General features: G+C 45.6%; 6 protein-coding genes across 6 annotated transcripts; 5 read left to right on the forward strand and 1 right to left on the reverse strand.

The window, feature by feature from the left end:
* Positions 1-20: 20 nt before the first annotated feature.
* On the forward strand, positions 21-2293 carry LOC6557060 (SPRY domain-containing SOCS box protein 3). Its single transcript, XM_001984893.2, has 3 exons — positions 21-480; positions 722-1283; positions 1881-2293. Exons 1-3 carry the CDS (start codon positions 154-156, stop codon positions 2027-2029), a joined length of 1038 nt encoding a protein of 345 aa, XP_001984929.1. The 5' UTR covers positions 21-153; the 3' UTR covers positions 2030-2293.
* Positions 2281-14424, reverse strand: LOC6557388 (ATP-dependent helicase brm). Its single transcript, XM_032742194.1, has 8 exons — positions 14332-14424; positions 13709-14093; positions 13551-13633; positions 6872-7457; positions 6081-6787; positions 4291-6010; positions 3436-4227; positions 2281-3371 (listed from the first exon to the last, which is right to left on the reverse strand). Exons 2-8 carry the CDS (start codon positions 13989-13991, stop codon positions 2476-2478), a joined length of 5067 nt encoding a protein of 1688 aa, XP_032598085.1. The 5' UTR covers positions 13992-14093; positions 14332-14424; the 3' UTR covers positions 2281-2475.
* Positions 7821-9080, forward strand: LOC6556912 (inositol monophosphatase 2). The gene is made up of 2 exons (XM_001984892.2): positions 7821-8513; positions 8579-9080. Exons 1-2 carry the CDS (start codon positions 7933-7935, stop codon positions 8865-8867), a joined length of 870 nt encoding a protein of 289 aa, XP_001984928.1. The 5' UTR covers positions 7821-7932; the 3' UTR covers positions 8868-9080.
* On the forward strand, positions 9475-10956 carry LOC6557038 (inositol monophosphatase 2). Its single transcript, XM_001984891.3, has 3 exons — positions 9475-10001; positions 10314-10417; positions 10486-10956. Exons 1-3 carry the CDS (start codon positions 9516-9518, stop codon positions 10754-10756), a joined length of 861 nt encoding a protein of 286 aa, XP_001984927.1. The 5' UTR covers positions 9475-9515; the 3' UTR covers positions 10757-10956.
* On the forward strand, positions 11281-13559 carry LOC6557012. The gene is made up of 5 exons (XM_001984889.3): positions 11281-11950; positions 12009-12277; positions 12535-13022; positions 13079-13182; positions 13244-13559. The coding sequence occupies exons 1-5, from the start codon at positions 11379-11381 to the stop codon at positions 13518-13520; spliced, it is 1710 nt and encodes a 569-aa protein (XP_001984925.2). The 5' UTR covers positions 11281-11378; the 3' UTR covers positions 13521-13559.
* A 220-nt stretch (positions 14425-14644) lies between the features above and the next one.
* On the forward strand, positions 14645-15916 carry LOC6557009 (ADP-ribosylation factor-like protein 1). The gene is made up of 3 exons (XM_001984887.2): positions 14645-14796; positions 14935-15151; positions 15564-15916. Exons 1-3 carry the CDS (start codon positions 14793-14795, stop codon positions 15883-15885), a joined length of 543 nt encoding a protein of 180 aa, XP_001984923.1. The 5' UTR covers positions 14645-14792; the 3' UTR covers positions 15886-15916.
* Positions 15917-15986: the final 70 nt, after the last annotated feature.

Below are 15986 nucleotides of genomic sequence, written 5' to 3' on the forward strand. Positions count from 1 at the left end.
CACTGCTTTCGATTAGCGCTGGTCACACTGTGACTCATGTAAGTAAAGGTAAACAAAACAAACGGCTCTCTGCTGTAATTGGAATATATAGAGCAGCGCATAGATAAGCAAAATCAGTTGCATTGTGACCTCGACAGCAAAATCAAAAGTAAAATGCTGCCACTGCCAAGTATAGATCAGGAACTACGCTGTCCCGGCTTCTGCGATTGCCACCTGCCCAACTGCGTCGATGTGGCCAATCACAAGGGACACATACCCGATCTAGTCAAGTGCCGTTGTGGCGAGGACAGCGGCAACGGTCTCGATTGGCAATGGCATCATTCAGAAGAGTCGGATGCTCAAATCGTTGGCCGTGACATCATCTTCCATCCCACGTACAGTCAGGGCACGACAATTGTGCGCGGCGAGCAGCCGCTGCAGCTGGGCAAGGTGCACTTCTGGGAGATGCGCGTCATCACAGTGCTGGCGGGCACAGATGTGGTAAGTTCTAGAATAGAACACGCAGCAACTGCATCAGTCAGAGATTGAGAACAGTCTAAGGTTGAGATAAGCACCACTTTGCCGATAAGACTATGTCAATCATGAGGAAATCTGCTTAGACAATTGATAAGCATTCATATGAATATATAGAATAACAAAGTCATCTTACAAAAAGGTCAATGCAAAAATAGTAGTTTAATTGAATTACTATCTCTTTTACTCTTATCATGTCATCATTCAGATGTTTGGCATTGGAACTGACAGCTTCAATTTGGAGCAGTTTAAATTTCATTTCGTTTCCGCACTGGGCACAAATTCCCAATCCTGGGGCTATTCGTACAATGGCAAAATTCAGCACTGTGGTGATCAGTTGCCCTATGGCCAGAAATTCTCACAGGGCTGCTTGGTGGGCATCTATTTGGATCGGACGCGTGGCCATTTGGAGTTCTATTTGAATCGTCGTTCGTTGGGTGTTGCCTACACAAATATACCCACGGATCCGAATGTGAAGATCTATCCTATGGTCTGTTCGACAGCTGCCAAGTCTGTTGTACGGCTAATTAATTCCACATCGGTGGCGGCCACATTGCAGCTGAGAGCATTTGAGGCGCTTGCCAAGCAGCCCGTCAAACTCGAGGAACTGCGTCAAATGCCCGGCCTGAAAAGCATCATGCAATTGTATTGGTTTCTGGCGCCACCAGTGCGATATTCCCGTTGCTCCCGTGATCCCGATCTGGAGCTGGGCGATGAGGCGGTGCTCTCCAGCTCCAAGCTACGTTTGGGCAGAAAGCATAAATATCGAGGTAAGTTTATATACAAATTATTCAGGCTGTTATTGAGAACTTCGTTTAACATGATTATAACTTGATTCGAGTAATATTAATAAAATTGCGCTTAACAATTTGTTCAACTTATTGTTGTATTATTTGTGATAAAATAACCTGAGAACGACCACATTAATCTTTAAATATTGCTCTATTTAATGTTTAAGAAATAATCATATAATGACTTATCTGTCGAAAATCCTCGCAGCTTAAGCTTGAGATAAGCCCATAAGAGCCATGTTTAATTTCGTTGCCCTAGAACTAACCTTAACTGACAACTTTTTCTTAAGTATTTACCTTTTTCATAAATAATTGGAATTAGGTATTAGTATTTGGATTTTATTTTTTTTAGATTTTTATTAAGTATTGACCATTTTATGCATAGCTGGAATTGTGAATCAATAATTGGATTTTTTAAATTGTAAAATCACCAATTACTAAAGTAATTAAATTACTCACACAGAACTACTCAAGTAATTGTAACTGGAAATGTCTACTATTTTAATTCCAGCCTGGAAGTCAATTCAATTCAATTGACAGCCAATTAAAAAAACATTGCATTTTCCATTTTTCCAGAGAGCGATGATGTCAACATTGATGATGATCTAGATCTATATGCGAATGCGCACAAAATACCGCCGAGACGCAGGGAGCGGAGCAGTGATGAGGAATATGCGTCGAGCATTCACGAGTTCTGTGATGAATACTTTCATTATTTGTTGTAGCATTATCTAATTAGCCAGGATCACATTGAGCTCTTGGCATTTAATGAAAATCAATGTACTTTAATTAGTTGAATATATATATGTGATGCAGCAAATACTCTTTATCTCTCCAAATATCTTTGTAAATTAGAGTAAAATTGATGGACTCACTGTGTTCGTGTTTTGTTTTTACAATGAGACGAGTCCGTCTGGTATACATACTTTTTGGACACACTGTGGATTTATTTTAAAAAGTATTGGCTTGAAATATATATGTGTATATCATTTTGTTTTTCTGATTTTCTTTTTATTTAAGTATGTGCGACAAACTGTAGAAAGTTTCATTATTGCAAATGCTGAGTGACAAATGGGGTTTAAGGATCTGGAGACAACTGAAGAGTAAACTAAATGAATTAGTTGGATTCGGCACCGTTCGCCATTCGTTTGAAAATGACGCCCAATGGCAGCTAGTCCATGTCATCGTCATCATCATCCGATATGGTGTATTTCTTTTGGGAACGCTTGCGACGTGTCTGCTTCTTAGATGTGGTCGCTGCCCCACTGCTCGCCACCGATGCCGATGCTGTCGAGGATTGGGTCGGCGTCGCCGGTGCACTGGCCAATGATTTGCTGAGTTTTAACTTCATTTTAACGGCCGCCGCCGATGTGGTCGCGATTTCCTCATCATCCGAACCATCATCGCCATCGTCATCATCATTATCCGAGTTGTCGGAACCACCACCACCACCATTGCCACCGCCACCGCCATTGCCATGGCCATCGCCTGTATTTTCACCAGCTGCCACAGCAGCTGCATCCGCTGCGGCTGTAATCCTTTGCCGCGAGCTCACAAAGATTTTCTGCAACGCTATCGAATCGAGATAGATGAGCGATGCCTCCTCGTTGTAGATCTGTGCATTCTGACAGAGCTGCATAAAGTCCTTCTCCAGCTCATTGAGATCCGCATATTTGCAGTCCTCGATGCGTTGCAATATCTTCTTAATGTCCACCGGTCGCTTGATGATCTCATAATAGTCAGGCAATCGCTGGCGCGACGGCAGCTTCATGAATGGCTCGGAGAGCGTGCGACCATCTTGGGTGTGCTTGATTACACAGCTCATGATCTTGTGCATCTGTTTCTTGGAGCGCTTGTCCAAGTTCTGGCGGCGTCTGCGCTTCAAGATGAGCGAATCATCATCCGATTCCTCTTTGCGATTCTTGCGTTTGCGTCGCTTGCGCTTCGGATCGTTATCCTCCTCCTCCTCCTCGTCGAATTCGGCACCATCATCGATGGCCTTGAGCCACTCCTTCTCGGTCAGGCTATCCGTATAATCCACCTCCTTGCGCTGTCGTGAACCGCGACCTGAAAATGCAGACATGTTTTATAAGTTTCTCTCCCTTTTAAATATATACCAAGATCAACTCACCCAATATGGTATCCTCATCGTATTGGTAATGGAAACGCTCCACTTCATCATCATCCTTGGTCAGCCAGTCGGGCAGCTCGGACTCATCGATGAGACGATCTCTGCCTGGATGGATTTCCTCGTCCTCTTTCTTGCGTTCCAAATCCATACGCTTGAAGATCTCGATTTCTTCTTCGCTGCGAGCTATCATCATGTTAATCATCTCATCATCGGGCACTTCATTCTCCTCCTCCTCCTCGTTGTCATCCTGATGCAAGATGGTTTGCAGGAACTGCTGCCGTTCGCTGCCCGTTGACTTCTGATCGAACATGCCCGCCTGGATGACCTTCTCGTCCATGTTCAGCTTGTAACGTGCCGCAGCCAAAATGCGCTCCTCCACCGAATTCACCGTCATCAGACGCAACACGCGCACCTCATTGCGCTGGCCAATACGATGGGCACGATCCTGTGCTTGCAGATCCTGATGCGGATTCCAATCCGAATCGAAGATGACCACAGTGTCGGCTGTCTGCAAATTCAGGCCGAGACCACCGGCGCGTGTGGACAACAAGAAGACAAATACATCGGAGCCCTTGGCATTGAATTTACGCAACAGTTCGCCACGATCCTCGGCCTTGGTAGTGCCGTCCAGGCGCAGATAGCCAAACTGACGCCACCCGAGATAATCCTCGATGATGGTCATGCATTGGGTCATCTGACAGAAGAGCAGCACACGATGATTGGTCGCCTTCAGTTTGGGCAAGATTCGATCCAGCAGCTCAAATTTACCCGATACACGATACAGATCGGGACCTATAAGAGAAGGATATAAATTTATGATTAATCTCTCCAAGATTAGAGTGGGGAAATAGTTACCAGAGACAACGCCATGTCCGCCGGTATGATCGCAGTACTTCTCCTCGATGTGCTGGAACATGAACGGATGATTGCACAGCTTGCGCAGCTGGACAATGGTGTTCATGAGGGCCTTGGCGCCGCCTTTGCCATGTTTGCCCTTCTCGGAGCCATCGGTGAGCAGGACGCCCTTGCTCTGCATGTGCTTGTAGAGGACTCGCTGTAGCGCCGACATATCGCACTTGATGATGTACTCGACTTTGTCGGGCAGCTGGTGTTCCACCTCCTTCTTGAGGCGACGCAACAGGAACGGACGCAACACCTTGTGCAGACGTCTTATAATCAAAATCGTTTCCTCCTCATTCAGTTCGACCTTCTCGCCGGTGGTGGCAAACGGAGCATTGAACCACTGCTCAAATGTGGAGCACGACTTGAAGATGGAGGGCAGCAGAAAGTTGAGCAGTGCCCACAATTCGGGCAACTTATTCTGCAGGGGTGTGCCCGTCAATAGTAGACGATATGGTGCTATATAATGGGTATTGAGAACCTGCGTCAGCTTGCAATGATGATTCTTCATGCGATGTCCCTCATCGATGATCATGTACTTCCACTGGATCTTCGCGAGCACCGCCTTATCCTTGATCACATACTCGTACGTGGTGAGCAGCACATTGAATTTGGTTGCCCGCATCTGATTCTGGAGCAGGCGACGTCCCTGCGGACTGCCCTTGTAGCTGACAACGCTAACGGCTGGCGCCCACTTCTCGAACTCGAGCACCCAATTGGGCAGCGTGGACAGTGGCACTATTATCAAATACGGACCCATCACCTTCTTTCGGTCCATTAGATAGGTGACCAGTGAAATCGTTTGTATGGTCTTGCCCAGACCCATCTCATCGGCCAGAATGCCATTCAAATTGTTGTTGTACAGCGAGACGAGCCATTCGAGTCCCTTGATCTGGTACTCCTTGAGGGAGCCATTGACCATGATGCTGGCCTGCTCGACAACCTTCTCATGCACGGTGTGCGCAATGCTGTAGTAGGTCTGCTCCTCCGTGCGATACTCATCGTCCTCCACTTTGACTTGGGTAATCAAATCGCTGGCTCCGGTCGCATCGCCGCCTGGCTGTGCTGATGATTTGTCTGTGGCGGCATTGGCATCGTCCGTTCCATCGCCCGCCGCTGAAGCATTGCGTTCCAATTGTGGCTGCTCCTCGTGTTTGAGTTTCGTTGCGTCATCGCCGCCACCGCCGCTGTCCTCATCGTCATCGTCGTCGTCTATCCAATCCCAGCCGGGATGCATGTTGAGCCAACGATGTAAATGCTTCAGCATCGGTGCATCGTCACCGGTCAGCTTCTTGCCGCTGCACTGTTCCACGACAATAACGCGCATATCTGCAGCGATGCTGCTCTCGTCGATGTTAACATATTCGCCGCTCATCAGCAGCTCCTTTTTGTATTGCTGTAGACGTTTGCCCTCCTCCTCCTTCTTCTTCATCTGATCATCCTTGTGCTGTTTGACCATCTGTGTCAGATTGCTGATATACTCATCCGTCTGCGAGAGCAGGAATGCCAAACGTTTGTCCTTCTTCTGATCGATCAGTTTGCGATAGCCCTCCTCATCCTCGGCCATCAAGCGACGCATACGCTCCTTCTCGATGCGCTCCTGCTCCTTCTTCTGTTCACGCTCCGCATTCGCATGATGATTCATCACCGCCTTGTTCATTCGCGCCAGCTGAGCCTGAACCACAACATAGATATATATGTATATTTAATATATTTATTTGATTTTATATTTTCGTTTTACTCACCTTGTTGTTGCGATGGAATTCACGCAAATCCTTGCCATGCTGCAGCACTGCAGCAAGGAACTCGAGATGCTTCTGCCTGCGTTTGCGTTCCGCCTCCAGTTTCTGTTGCTTCTCCAGCTTTTCGGTGGCGCGTGCCTCGCGCAACCCTTGGCGCTTGGTACGCTTGTAGAACTTCATATTGATGGCCGTCTCCAACGTTGTGTCCCGCCGCGTGCACTGCACAATTTCCATGCGCAGTTGCCGCTGAAAATTGAGCACGCGCAACGCACGCAACTCAATGGCGGCCTGCAGACGCAGATCCTCAGACATGGTGGCGGGCAAGCGTTGCAGCTCCTGCATGCGCAACGATATGCGTGCCGCAATCCGATTTTCACGCTCCTGCAACAGCGTTATGGGATCCAGACCCACTGGTTTCGCTACGGTTGTCACCCGATTCGGTTTCGCCATCGGCTGTTGTTGGCCGGGCGGTGCGCCGGGTCGTGGCGGTCCCGGTTGTGCCACCTGGCTACCGGGCGGCAAGCCAGGCGCCGGCGGACGCACACCCTGCGCCTGCTGCTGTTGCATCTGCGAGGGTGGCGCTATCAATGGCTGACCCCCAACTGGACCCATGGCTAGTGGTTTACCACCGTTGTGCTGCTGATGCTGCTGATGTTCCGGCGGTGGTTGATGTGCTTGTTGCTGCTGCTGTGGCGGCTGCTGATGTTGCATTTGTTGTTGTTGCTGCTGTTGTTGTTGTTGCTGTTGTTGCAGCTGCTGTTGTTGTTGTTGTTGCTGCAGCTGTTGCTGCTGTGGCGGAGGAGGTACACCACCGCCTATGAGCGGCGGCTGTGGTGGCAACGGCTGGCCTTGCATATGCGGCGGCGGTGCTGACTGCAATTTCTGGCCGGGCACCGGCTGACCGTAAGGACTAGCTGGTGGTGTCGGGCATTGCGGCGGTGTGCCCGTCGATGGTGGCTGTTGCGGCTGCATCGCCTGTTGACCCGGATGGGGACCACCTGGCGGCATACCCGGTGGTCCAATGGGCGGCGGCGGCTGCTGTTGTTGTTGTTGTTGCTGCTGCTGCTGTTGCTGCTGCTGTTGTTGTTGGGCCGCCTGCAGCGCTTGCTGCATCTGCATGGAGATGGGCTTGTTGCGTGCCAGCATGCGATAGGCGGTGATCTGTGTACGCAGCAGATTCACCTGATTGCCATTGAGATGCTGGTGCTTGGACGTAGCGCGCATTGCCAGCAGCTGCGAATAGCGTGGATCCTCTTGCAATCCCTTCTCCTCCATCGAATCGATAGCACGCTGCAGTGCATGCAGATTTTCCTGACCAGAACGCTCGGGCGGACCACCGGGTGGACCACCGGGCGGACCCTGACCAGGCTGTGGCGGTCCCTAAAAAATATAACAAATATTAATGGGAAAAGTCATAAAAGTTGATGCAAAAACAAAATGTAATAGTTTCAACACCGCTAATAGATACCCTGTGAGCATATCGTCAATACGAATGTAATCTAATTCTTAGAGGGTATTTGAAAAAAAATTTAATTAGAGAAGTCAATGACCATAATATTGAACACGAGTTTAGTTGTATTCATGAAGGGTACCCAAGCATCGAATACTCTCCCTTCTTATTTTAACTGAGCAAAAGCTCTTCGTATCTCGGCAAGTTAAATAAATACTTCCAGCCAAGCTTAATGGAACGAAAACCAGTTCCAGTTTCAGTTTTAACAACTCACAGCGAGTTCGAGTTCAGTTGCAGTTGAGTCAGTTGACAAACAGCACGTCAAATCTTAAGAATCTCTCGATCCCTCACTCTATTTCTCTCTCTCCCAGTCTCTCTCTCTGTGGCGCTGTCATTTGGCAAACAATGGCAAGCAGCGAGCTGATCGAGGAGCTTTACAAGTTCATCTACCCGCTGGCAATTCGAGCAGGTGAAATACTTTTCGAGGGCTATGAAAACGCTGGAAAGGCGGTGGATTTAAAACACAATCAATTCCACAATGTGGTCACCGACTATGACAATGAGATCGAAGAGTTTCTGATGGCCAGCATACTCGCTAGCTATCCCGAGCATAAATTCATTGGCGAGGAGGATACGTACAAGAATCACAATATAACCATGGAGCTAACAGATGCTCCCACCTGGATCATTGATCCCATTGATGGCACCTCGAATTTCATTAAACAAATACCGCATGTATCCGTTTCGATTGGACTTGCCATCAATAAGCAAATTGTGCTGGGCGTAGTCAATAATCCTGCCCAGAAGAAACTCTACACGGCCAAGTTGGGACAAGGCGCCTTCTGCAATGGCAAACCCATTCATGTGAGCAACTGTGAGCGCTTAAATGATGCCAACGTAGCCTATGAGGTGTGTCTGCTCCACGAGAAAACGATAAGGAATAAGCACATCAAGCGCATCTACTATGTGGGCTCCCAAGCAAGACGGTAAGGAAAATCAAAAAGATAAAAAGATAAGATAAAAGATAAAAACAATTGGTTATGTGTTGCAGTTTGCTGGGTTATTCAGCTGTGGTGGATTCACTTTGCATGGTCGCCGCTGGAAATTTGGATGCTTTTCACATTGAGGACATGTATCCGTGGGATTGTGCCGCAGGCTATTTGCTAATACGTGAGGCTGGCGGCGTCGTTACCCATCCCTATGGGGGCCCCTTTGACGTTATGAAGCCAGATTTAATCTGTGCCGGCACAGAAACTTTACGAGCAGCAATTGAGATTCTAATACGCAAAGCAGATCAGGCCAAGTCAGTGGGAAATGATGAATTCGATGCAGATGTCTAAATTTTGTTTTTGTTTAGATAGTACTTAAATAATAAACGAAATTTACGAGCAGAAAAAAGCTTTAATTTTACTAACAATAATATTTATGATTTTAGGCTAATCTAATTTGGAATAGTTTGATATGATAATGTAAAAGTGTTGTGAATTTATGTTATCACAATTTCCATCAAATTTATAGGCATCAACAAAGCAAACATTTATATTTTTAAAATAAATATTGAAATTATGATACATTTGCATTAAATGGCTTTCGCAAACGCAGTCTAGATAGTCAACAATATTATCACTTAAATTAATGTTGACAGCAATGTAACTGAAACGTTTCCACAGATAAACGAGGAGATGTAGTCATAAACCCCAAAGATTAATTTAATCACTTGCTCTAAATTAGATTATGCAAACCCCAAAGATTAATTTAATCACTTGCTCTGAATTAGATTATGCAAACTCATTTCACACTCGATCGTAAAAAAATTATACCCCTTTCCTTTCGCATGATTCCACTACACTTGCAAGTTCAACAATGCATGCGAGGTGCGAGGAGAGCTTTGTAAAAGCTTTTTACTGATGAGAGACTGCGACTCCATTTTGTGTATACGAATTCAGTGGCCAGCGAGAATTTGTCGAGTCTAAAGCCAAAGCAGAACAATGAGCAAGAGCACTATGATTAGCGAGTCCCAGTTGAAGGAGTATTATGAGGTAGCCTTGAGTCTGGTGAAGAAATGTGGACCAATGTTAATGGAGGGCTACAAGAAACCCAAGGCGGATTATACGGTGAAAGCGGACTTTTATGATTTGGTCACCGTCTACGACAAACAGATCGAAGATACCCTCACTGAAGGACTACTCGCTGCATTTCCCGAATCCCAAATCATTGGCGAGGAGGAATCGGCAGCCACCAAACGCGAAGCGGAATTAACCGATGCACCCACGTGGATCATTGATCCCATCGATGGCACCACAAATTTCGTGCATCGCATTCCTCATTGCTGCATTTCGGTGGGTTTGACTATCAACAAGGAGCTGGTCGTTGGCATTATCTACAATCCGCCGGCAAATGAGCTGTTCTCAGCTTGGAAGGGGCACGGTGCTTACTTGAATGGCCAGCGCATTCACACCTCCAAAATAACGACAGTAAGTATTAATAGTCTATGATTATACAACTGACGAAAAAAAAACGAAAGAAAAAAAGAGTAACAAGCATGATGATAAAGCAATTTCAGTATGTATAACAAAACAAACGAAATTCTTTTATTTGTTGTTTGCCTTCATACGCACACACACACACACATAACGACAAACAAAACTTTCCGCATACTGAATGAGCAATAGAACTGTCAGCAAACACACTCAGAGTGCGAGGAGAGTCTCTCTCCAAGTTTACTACTCACTCTCTACCCAAGTTTACTACACGCTCTCTGTCTCTCCCATCTCTCATTTTCTTAGATCAGACAAGCCGTGGTTGCCTATGAGATTTCAATGATACATGCTGTTGCAGTGCGCGACAAGAATATCAAACGCATTTATAAGTTGGGCTCAAATGCTACAGCGTAAGTGTTATTAAATATGGTGCTTAAATTCTGAGAGTCACAAAAATCAACACTTTGCCGCTTTGCAGCACTCGCAGCTTTGGCAGTGGTGCTCTCGCCTTGTGCTATGTGGCAACGGGCCAATGCGATATTTATCATGTTGAGGATCTTAAGCCATGGGATATTGCAGCTGGCGCTGTTATATTAACTGAAGCAGGTGGCTCCATCTATCATACCAGTGGTGGTAAATTTAATGTGATGAAACCCGATCTTGTGTGTGCAGCCACCGATGAACTGGCCAAGAATGCGATGAGCCTCATTGAGGAGGCCAATCAAATTACGGAATATACATTCAAATGAAACCAAGGGCAAATTAATAAATTGAATTTATAAATTTATAATAAAGAAAATCGATTTAAAAAATCATTACCAGTAAAAAATTCAGGTTTTCGAGGGAGATTTGGTTAAAAATCATAAAAACGTTTGACAAATAATCACAGTCATTGTATAACTAAGCACGAATAAATAAATTGAAACCAGTTATTATTTTCTTTGTTTAACTGTTTGAGTACCCCTTGCAATAGACAACACATGTATGTTAAAGATAAAAAAAAAAGTTTCATTTGTAGTCGCGTCAAATCAAACGAGATAAAACCGGAGAAAAAAAAGAGCAAGAAGCAAGCAACAGATTTCAATTTTCAGTGCATTTTTGTAACTGCTGGCTGCCAACCAATATATTGCGTTTACCGTTTATTTATATATTTAAAGCTCAATGTAAACAAACGTGTGTGTGAGGGAGAGACAGAGAGATAGAGAGTCTTGCAAGCAACACTTCAAGCTTTGTTCCAGTGATCAACACTGATTACTGATCAGTCGCCAGGCGAAGCCAAGACGTTAACAACGAACGTCAAAGTGACGGATTCGCAATTCGCAATTTGCATACAACAAGACGAATAACAACAAGAACAGCACCATCTACAAGATGTTAACGGAAATTGAAGAGTTATACAATTTCATCCACCCGCTGGCAATTAAAGCGGGCGAAATTCTGCTCGACGGCTACGAGCGGGAGGAGAAGCAAGTGGATATCAAAGGTGCATTCTATGACGTGGTCACCGACTATGACAATAAAATCGAGGAGTTCCTCAAAGGCAACATCTTGGCCAAATATCCGCTGCATAAATTTATTGGCGAGGAGGAAACGGCGAAGAATCACAATATAACCATGGAGCTAACAGATGCTCCCACCTGGATCATAGATCCCATTGATGGCACCTCAAATTTCATTAAACAAATACCCCATGTATGCGTTTCCATTGGACTCTCCATTAATAAGCAAATTGTGCTGGGCGTAGTCAATAATCCTGCCCAGAAGAAACTCTACACGGCCAAGTTGGGACAAGGCGCCTTCTGCAATGGCAAACCCATTCATGTGAGCAACTGTGAGCGTGTCCGGGATGCCAATGTGGCGTATGAGGTGTCCCTACTCCATGTGCACAATATGGCCAACAAGCACATCAAACGCATCTACCACGTGGGATTGCATGCCAGGCGGTGAGTAAGCAGCAAGGAATCTTTAACAATCTCAAAGGCTCAAAGGCCCCATTCACAGCATGTTGGCCTACTCCTGTGTGGTGGATGAGCTTTGCATGGTCGCCGCTGGCAATCTGGATGCCTTCTACATTGAGGAAATGTATCCGTGGGATTGTGCCGCCGGCTCTTTGCTGGTGCGTGAGGCTGGTGGAGTTGTTAAGAATCCCTTTGGCGGACCATTTGATATAATGAAACCCGATTTAATTTGTGCCGGCACCGAGGAATTGCGGCTAGAAATTGAAAATCTGCTGCGCAAGGCCGACAAGGAGCAGTCGGTGGGTGGCGGAGGTGGGTTATAGAATAAAATATGCAGATCACAAAACAAATTAAGCTTGACAAACAAAACAATAAAAAAAAAGTAGAGCATGCAATTAAAAAGAGCTTTCTTGTAGTGAAAAAGCTTTGACTTTAAAAAAGCTCTGAAGCTATCTTTGCACTGGAAATCGTGGAAGCTACTTGTTAGCAGATAACGAGTCAAAATTTTCTTCAGAGTTTCTATTACCTCAAAGATAATGCCAGACTTATAATATGTAGAACAATTTTAGCTGTAGATATGGCGAGCAGCGTAAGCGAGTCAAAGCTCAAAGAGTATTACGATGTAGCTCTGGACTTGGTCATCAAATGTGGCGCCATTTTTGAGGAGGGCTACAACAAGCCCAAATTGGAGGTAATGGTTAAAGATGCCTTCTTCGACTTTGTCACCGTTTACGATCGTCGCATTGAGGAGACACTAATAACCGGCCTTTCGAGCACCTTTCCCGAATCCCATTTCATTGGCGAGGAGAGTTTGGCTGGCAGCAAACAGTTGCCCGAACTAACGGATGCACCCACCTGGATCATTGATCCCATCGATGGGACCACAAACTACATACATCGATTGCCACATTGTGGCATCTCGCTTGCTCTGACCATCAATAAGCAGCTGATGCTGGGCATCATCTACAATCCAGCGGCAAATGAATTGTTTACGGCCAGGAAGGGTGAAGGCGCCTATTTAAATGGAAAACCAATTCAAGCATCCAAAGCAACTACGGTTTGTGTTCGATGGATAAACAACGTGCGAGCTGAGAATTGAATCTAATCTTTCAGATTGCCAGCGCTGTGGTGGGCAATGAAGTAACGTTGATGAATGTGCCACGATGGCGTGACGTGTGCCTCAAGCGTGCCTATAAATTGGGTTCCCACGCAGCTGGGTGAGTTAGTTGGATTAAAGATTACTCCCCGCCCCAATTCTACACTTCTTGCTATGATTAGGACACGTTGCTTGGCTAGCGCCGCCATGTCGTTGGCTTATGTGGCCAAGGGTACACTGGACACCTATCATGTGGATTATCTAAAGCCCTGGGATGTGGCTGCTGGTGTGCTGCTGGTGCGCGAAGCAGGCGGAGTTGTGCACAATACAAAGGGCACTGAGCATGAGTTCAATGTGATGAAACCCAATTTGGTAGCCGCTGGCACAGATCAGCTCGCCCAGGCCGTCATCGAGCTGATTAAGCAGGCGGATCAGATTAAAGACTACATATTCGCTTAGATTATATTAATGGATTTGTTATGCACTCACATTGGGCGGCATGCCATGCGTTTGATAGCCAAGCGGCGACATATTGGGTCCAGATGGTGGCATCTGCATGCCCATGTGAGGATCTGTAAATGAGTTGAAATCAGTTTAGAATTGTGTTCAATAAAAATAAATAAATAAATTGCAAATGATGCGCATACTCATGCCCTGATGATGTGGCGGCATATGATGGCCCGGCGGTCCCTGTGGCCCGGGCGGGCCATGCTGCATGGGATGGCCATAGGGTCCACCCGGATGACCCGGTGGCGGTGGTCCCTGCATATGTGGCGCACCCGGCGGCGGTCCCTGTGGCGGCCCTTGCGGTGGTCCCTGATGCGGATAGGGGCTGTGCGGCGACGGTGCTGGACTCTGCGACGGAGGCGCCATGGGACTGGGTGCTTGCGGCGGCGGCATCGGACTATTCGCCGGCGAGGGCGAGGCCATTTCCACTGTCTGTCTGGTCTGTGTGTCTGCGTTTAACTCGCAAGTTGTTCACGTTGTAGTTTTTCGGGCACTGGGCACTGCTCCCCTATAACGAACGGTTAGCTAAAAAGTTGTGAATACGTCAATATACAGTATTTACGCTTAAGCATTTTGCGCAAAGTCCATTTAAATGTAAACTTTTTACATTGTATATGTAATCGGTTTTATTTGGCTTTGTTTCTTTGCCTCACACAAATTTTGCACATGTCGCAGAAGTGCATAGAATTCTTGTCTTTTGCAGCCCACTTGTCTAATGTAATATCAGATCAAAGTTTGCACAATTTTTTGTTTATAATTTTACCTAATTTGCACAATTTGAATGAGTTTTATGTTTCCCGATTTTTCACACTTTTCTTTTGGGCGATAGACGCGACAATGGCGGACGTCTCTGTATAACAAAACGCAAACTGTGGCAACCCTGTGTGCCGGCTAAAACTGGCTGCGTTCAGCACAACACAAATGTGTGGAAAATGCATGTTGCAGCCGAGAATAGCTGATTAAAAAATACACAACTAAAATTCAATTTATCAGTTCGTTGAATTATTTTCATAAGTTCGACCTGTTTGTTAAAAATATTCATTGTGTGCTGAACGCGTGCGATGACACGTCATGTTTACGTGACCGGTGAATGGCAAAATTCTTGTCATTTAGTGAAAACAAGAGCAGAATTCGTCTCACGAGCAAAATAACATAATTAGTTAGTTATTATTAATATTTAAGCATTTAGAGGCACATTTAGCACGTTGCAATCGAGTTTTAATCATGGGTAGGTGATGGGTACCCCCTCAATAAAAAAAATGGGCAGTCCAACATGGCAAAATACTCTGCGTTTATCAAATTGTCTGCCGCCTGTCACGAAAGTCACCACCACCTTTTAATTTCATTTCATTTTTTATGGCTGCAGGTGGGGTGCTCAGCTATTTTCGTGGTCTGCTCGGCTCCAGGGAGATGCGCATTTTAATACTGGGCCTGGATGGTGCCGGCAAAACAACAATATTGTATAGGCTGCAGGTCGGCGAGGTCGTTACAACGATACCAACAATTGGCTTCAACGTGGAGCAGGTAACATACAAGAACCTCAAGTTCCAGGTCTGGGACTTGGGCGGACAGACAAGTATTAGGTGAGAAATGCTTACTTATTCGATGTAATATTTAATTCATTTAAATTTTCTCATCAAGAAAAGCATAAACCATCGTTCTTCATTTATGTTCCTAATCGCCAAAATTGAGTTGATTTTCTTTATCGCATTTTATTAGTTTTTTGTGACGTCTTTGCCCATATATGTTTAAGTGATGTGTAATAATGCTCTGGGTTGCCAGACCCTCTCTTTAGAGTAGAACTAAATATAAAGAGAGCAAACCAAGAGATAAGATTAATTATGGTTAATCTGATAATCATCAAAGTATCTATTAACACACAACTTTCAATTGTAGTTTTCTTTATTTAAGGTAGAGTTAATATTAACAAAATCAAAATCATACCAAACTTAAGCAGAATATTTATATTCATATTAATATTTATTTATCTTGCAGACCATATTGGCGTTGCTATTACAGCAACACGGACGCAATAATATATGTGGTCGATTCAGCGGATCGGGATCGCATTGGCATTTCCAAGGATGAGCTGTTGTACATGCTGCGCGAGGAGGAGCTGGCTGGGGCAATACTCGTTGTGCTTGCCAACAAACAGGACATGGACGGCTGCATGACCGTTGCCGAGGTGCATCATGCGTTAGGTTTGGAGAATCTAAAAAATCGCACATTTCAAATATTCAAAACGTCGGCCACCAAAGGCGAGGGACTTGATCAGGCAATGGACTGGTTATCCAATACGCTGCAAAGCCGCAAATAGTCATGCCCCACCCCTCGAAATGAGCCTGTGCCCCCTTGTAAAATTGTCCAAAGTGTACACCACCCATGAGGAGAGAGTTGGAGTTGGAAGTTTCTTTAACG

Source organism: Drosophila grimshawi, unplaced genomic scaffold, assembly GCF_018153295.1.
Source record: "Drosophila grimshawi isolate 15287-2541.00 unplaced genomic scaffold, ASM1815329v1 contig_44, whole genome shotgun sequence".
Taxonomy (NCBI): domain Eukaryota; kingdom Metazoa; phylum Arthropoda; class Insecta; order Diptera; family Drosophilidae; genus Drosophila; species Drosophila grimshawi.

What these genes read in the sequence shown, in the direction of transcription:
- LOC6557038 (XM_001984891.3), top strand. Translation starts at nt 9,516, where the DNA reads ATGAGCAAGAGCACTATGATTAGCGAGTCCCAGTTGAAGGAGTATTAT. An exon ending in ACACCTCCAAAATAACGACA is followed by an intron (nt 10,002 to 10,313) that starts GTAAGTATTAAT and finishes TCATTTTCTTAG; the next exon opens with ATCAGACAAGCCGTGGTTGC. An exon ending in TTGGGCTCAAATGCTACAGC is followed by an intron (nt 10,418 to 10,485) that starts GTAAGTGTTATT and finishes GCCGCTTTGCAG; the next exon opens with CACTCGCAGCTTTGGCAGTG.
- LOC6557060 (XM_001984893.2), top strand. Translation starts at nt 154, where the DNA reads ATGCTGCCACTGCCAAGTATAGATCAGGAACTACGCTGTCCCGGCTTC. An exon ending in TGCTGGCGGGCACAGATGTG is followed by an intron (nt 481 to 721) that starts GTAAGTTCTAGA and finishes GTCATCATTCAG; the next exon opens with ATGTTTGGCATTGGAACTGA. An exon ending in CAGAAAGCATAAATATCGAG is followed by an intron (nt 1,284 to 1,880) that starts GTAAGTTTATAT and finishes CCATTTTTCCAG; the next exon opens with AGAGCGATGATGTCAACATT.
- LOC6557012 (XM_001984889.3), top strand. Translation starts at nt 11,379, where the DNA reads ATGTTAACGGAAATTGAAGAGTTATACAATTTCATCCACCCGCTGGCA. An exon ending in GCAGTCGGTGGGTGGCGGAG is followed by an intron (nt 12,278 to 12,534) that starts GTGGGTTATAGA and finishes GAACAATTTTAG; the next exon opens with CTGTAGATATGGCGAGCAGC. An exon ending in TTGGGTTCCCACGCAGCTGG is followed by an intron (nt 13,183 to 13,243) that starts GTGAGTTAGTTG and finishes TGCTATGATTAG; the next exon opens with GACACGTTGCTTGGCTAGCG.
- LOC6557009 (XM_001984887.2), top strand. An exon ending in GGCGGACAGACAAGTATTAG is followed by an intron (nt 15,152 to 15,563) that starts GTGAGAAATGCT and finishes TTTATCTTGCAG; the next exon opens with ACCATATTGGCGTTGCTATT.
- LOC6556912 (XM_001984892.2), top strand. Translation starts at nt 7,933, where the DNA reads ATGGCAAGCAGCGAGCTGATCGAGGAGCTTTACAAGTTCATCTACCCG. An exon ending in GTGGGCTCCCAAGCAAGACG is followed by an intron (nt 8,514 to 8,578) that starts GTAAGGAAAATC and finishes TATGTGTTGCAG; the next exon opens with TTTGCTGGGTTATTCAGCTG.
- LOC6557388 (XM_032742194.1), bottom strand. Translation starts at nt 13,991, where the DNA reads ATGGCCTCGCCCTCGCCGGCGAATAGTCCGATGCCGCCGCCGCAAGCA. An exon ending in CGGTGGTGTACCTCCTCCGC is followed by an intron (nt 6,788 to 6,871) that starts CACAGCAGCAAC and finishes AACAACAACAAA; the next exon opens with TGCAACATCAGCAGCCGCCA. An exon ending in CGATGAGGATACCATATTGG is followed by an intron (nt 3,372 to 3,435) that starts GTGAGTTGATCT and finishes CTGCATTTTCAG; the next exon opens with GTCGCGGTTCACGACAGCGC.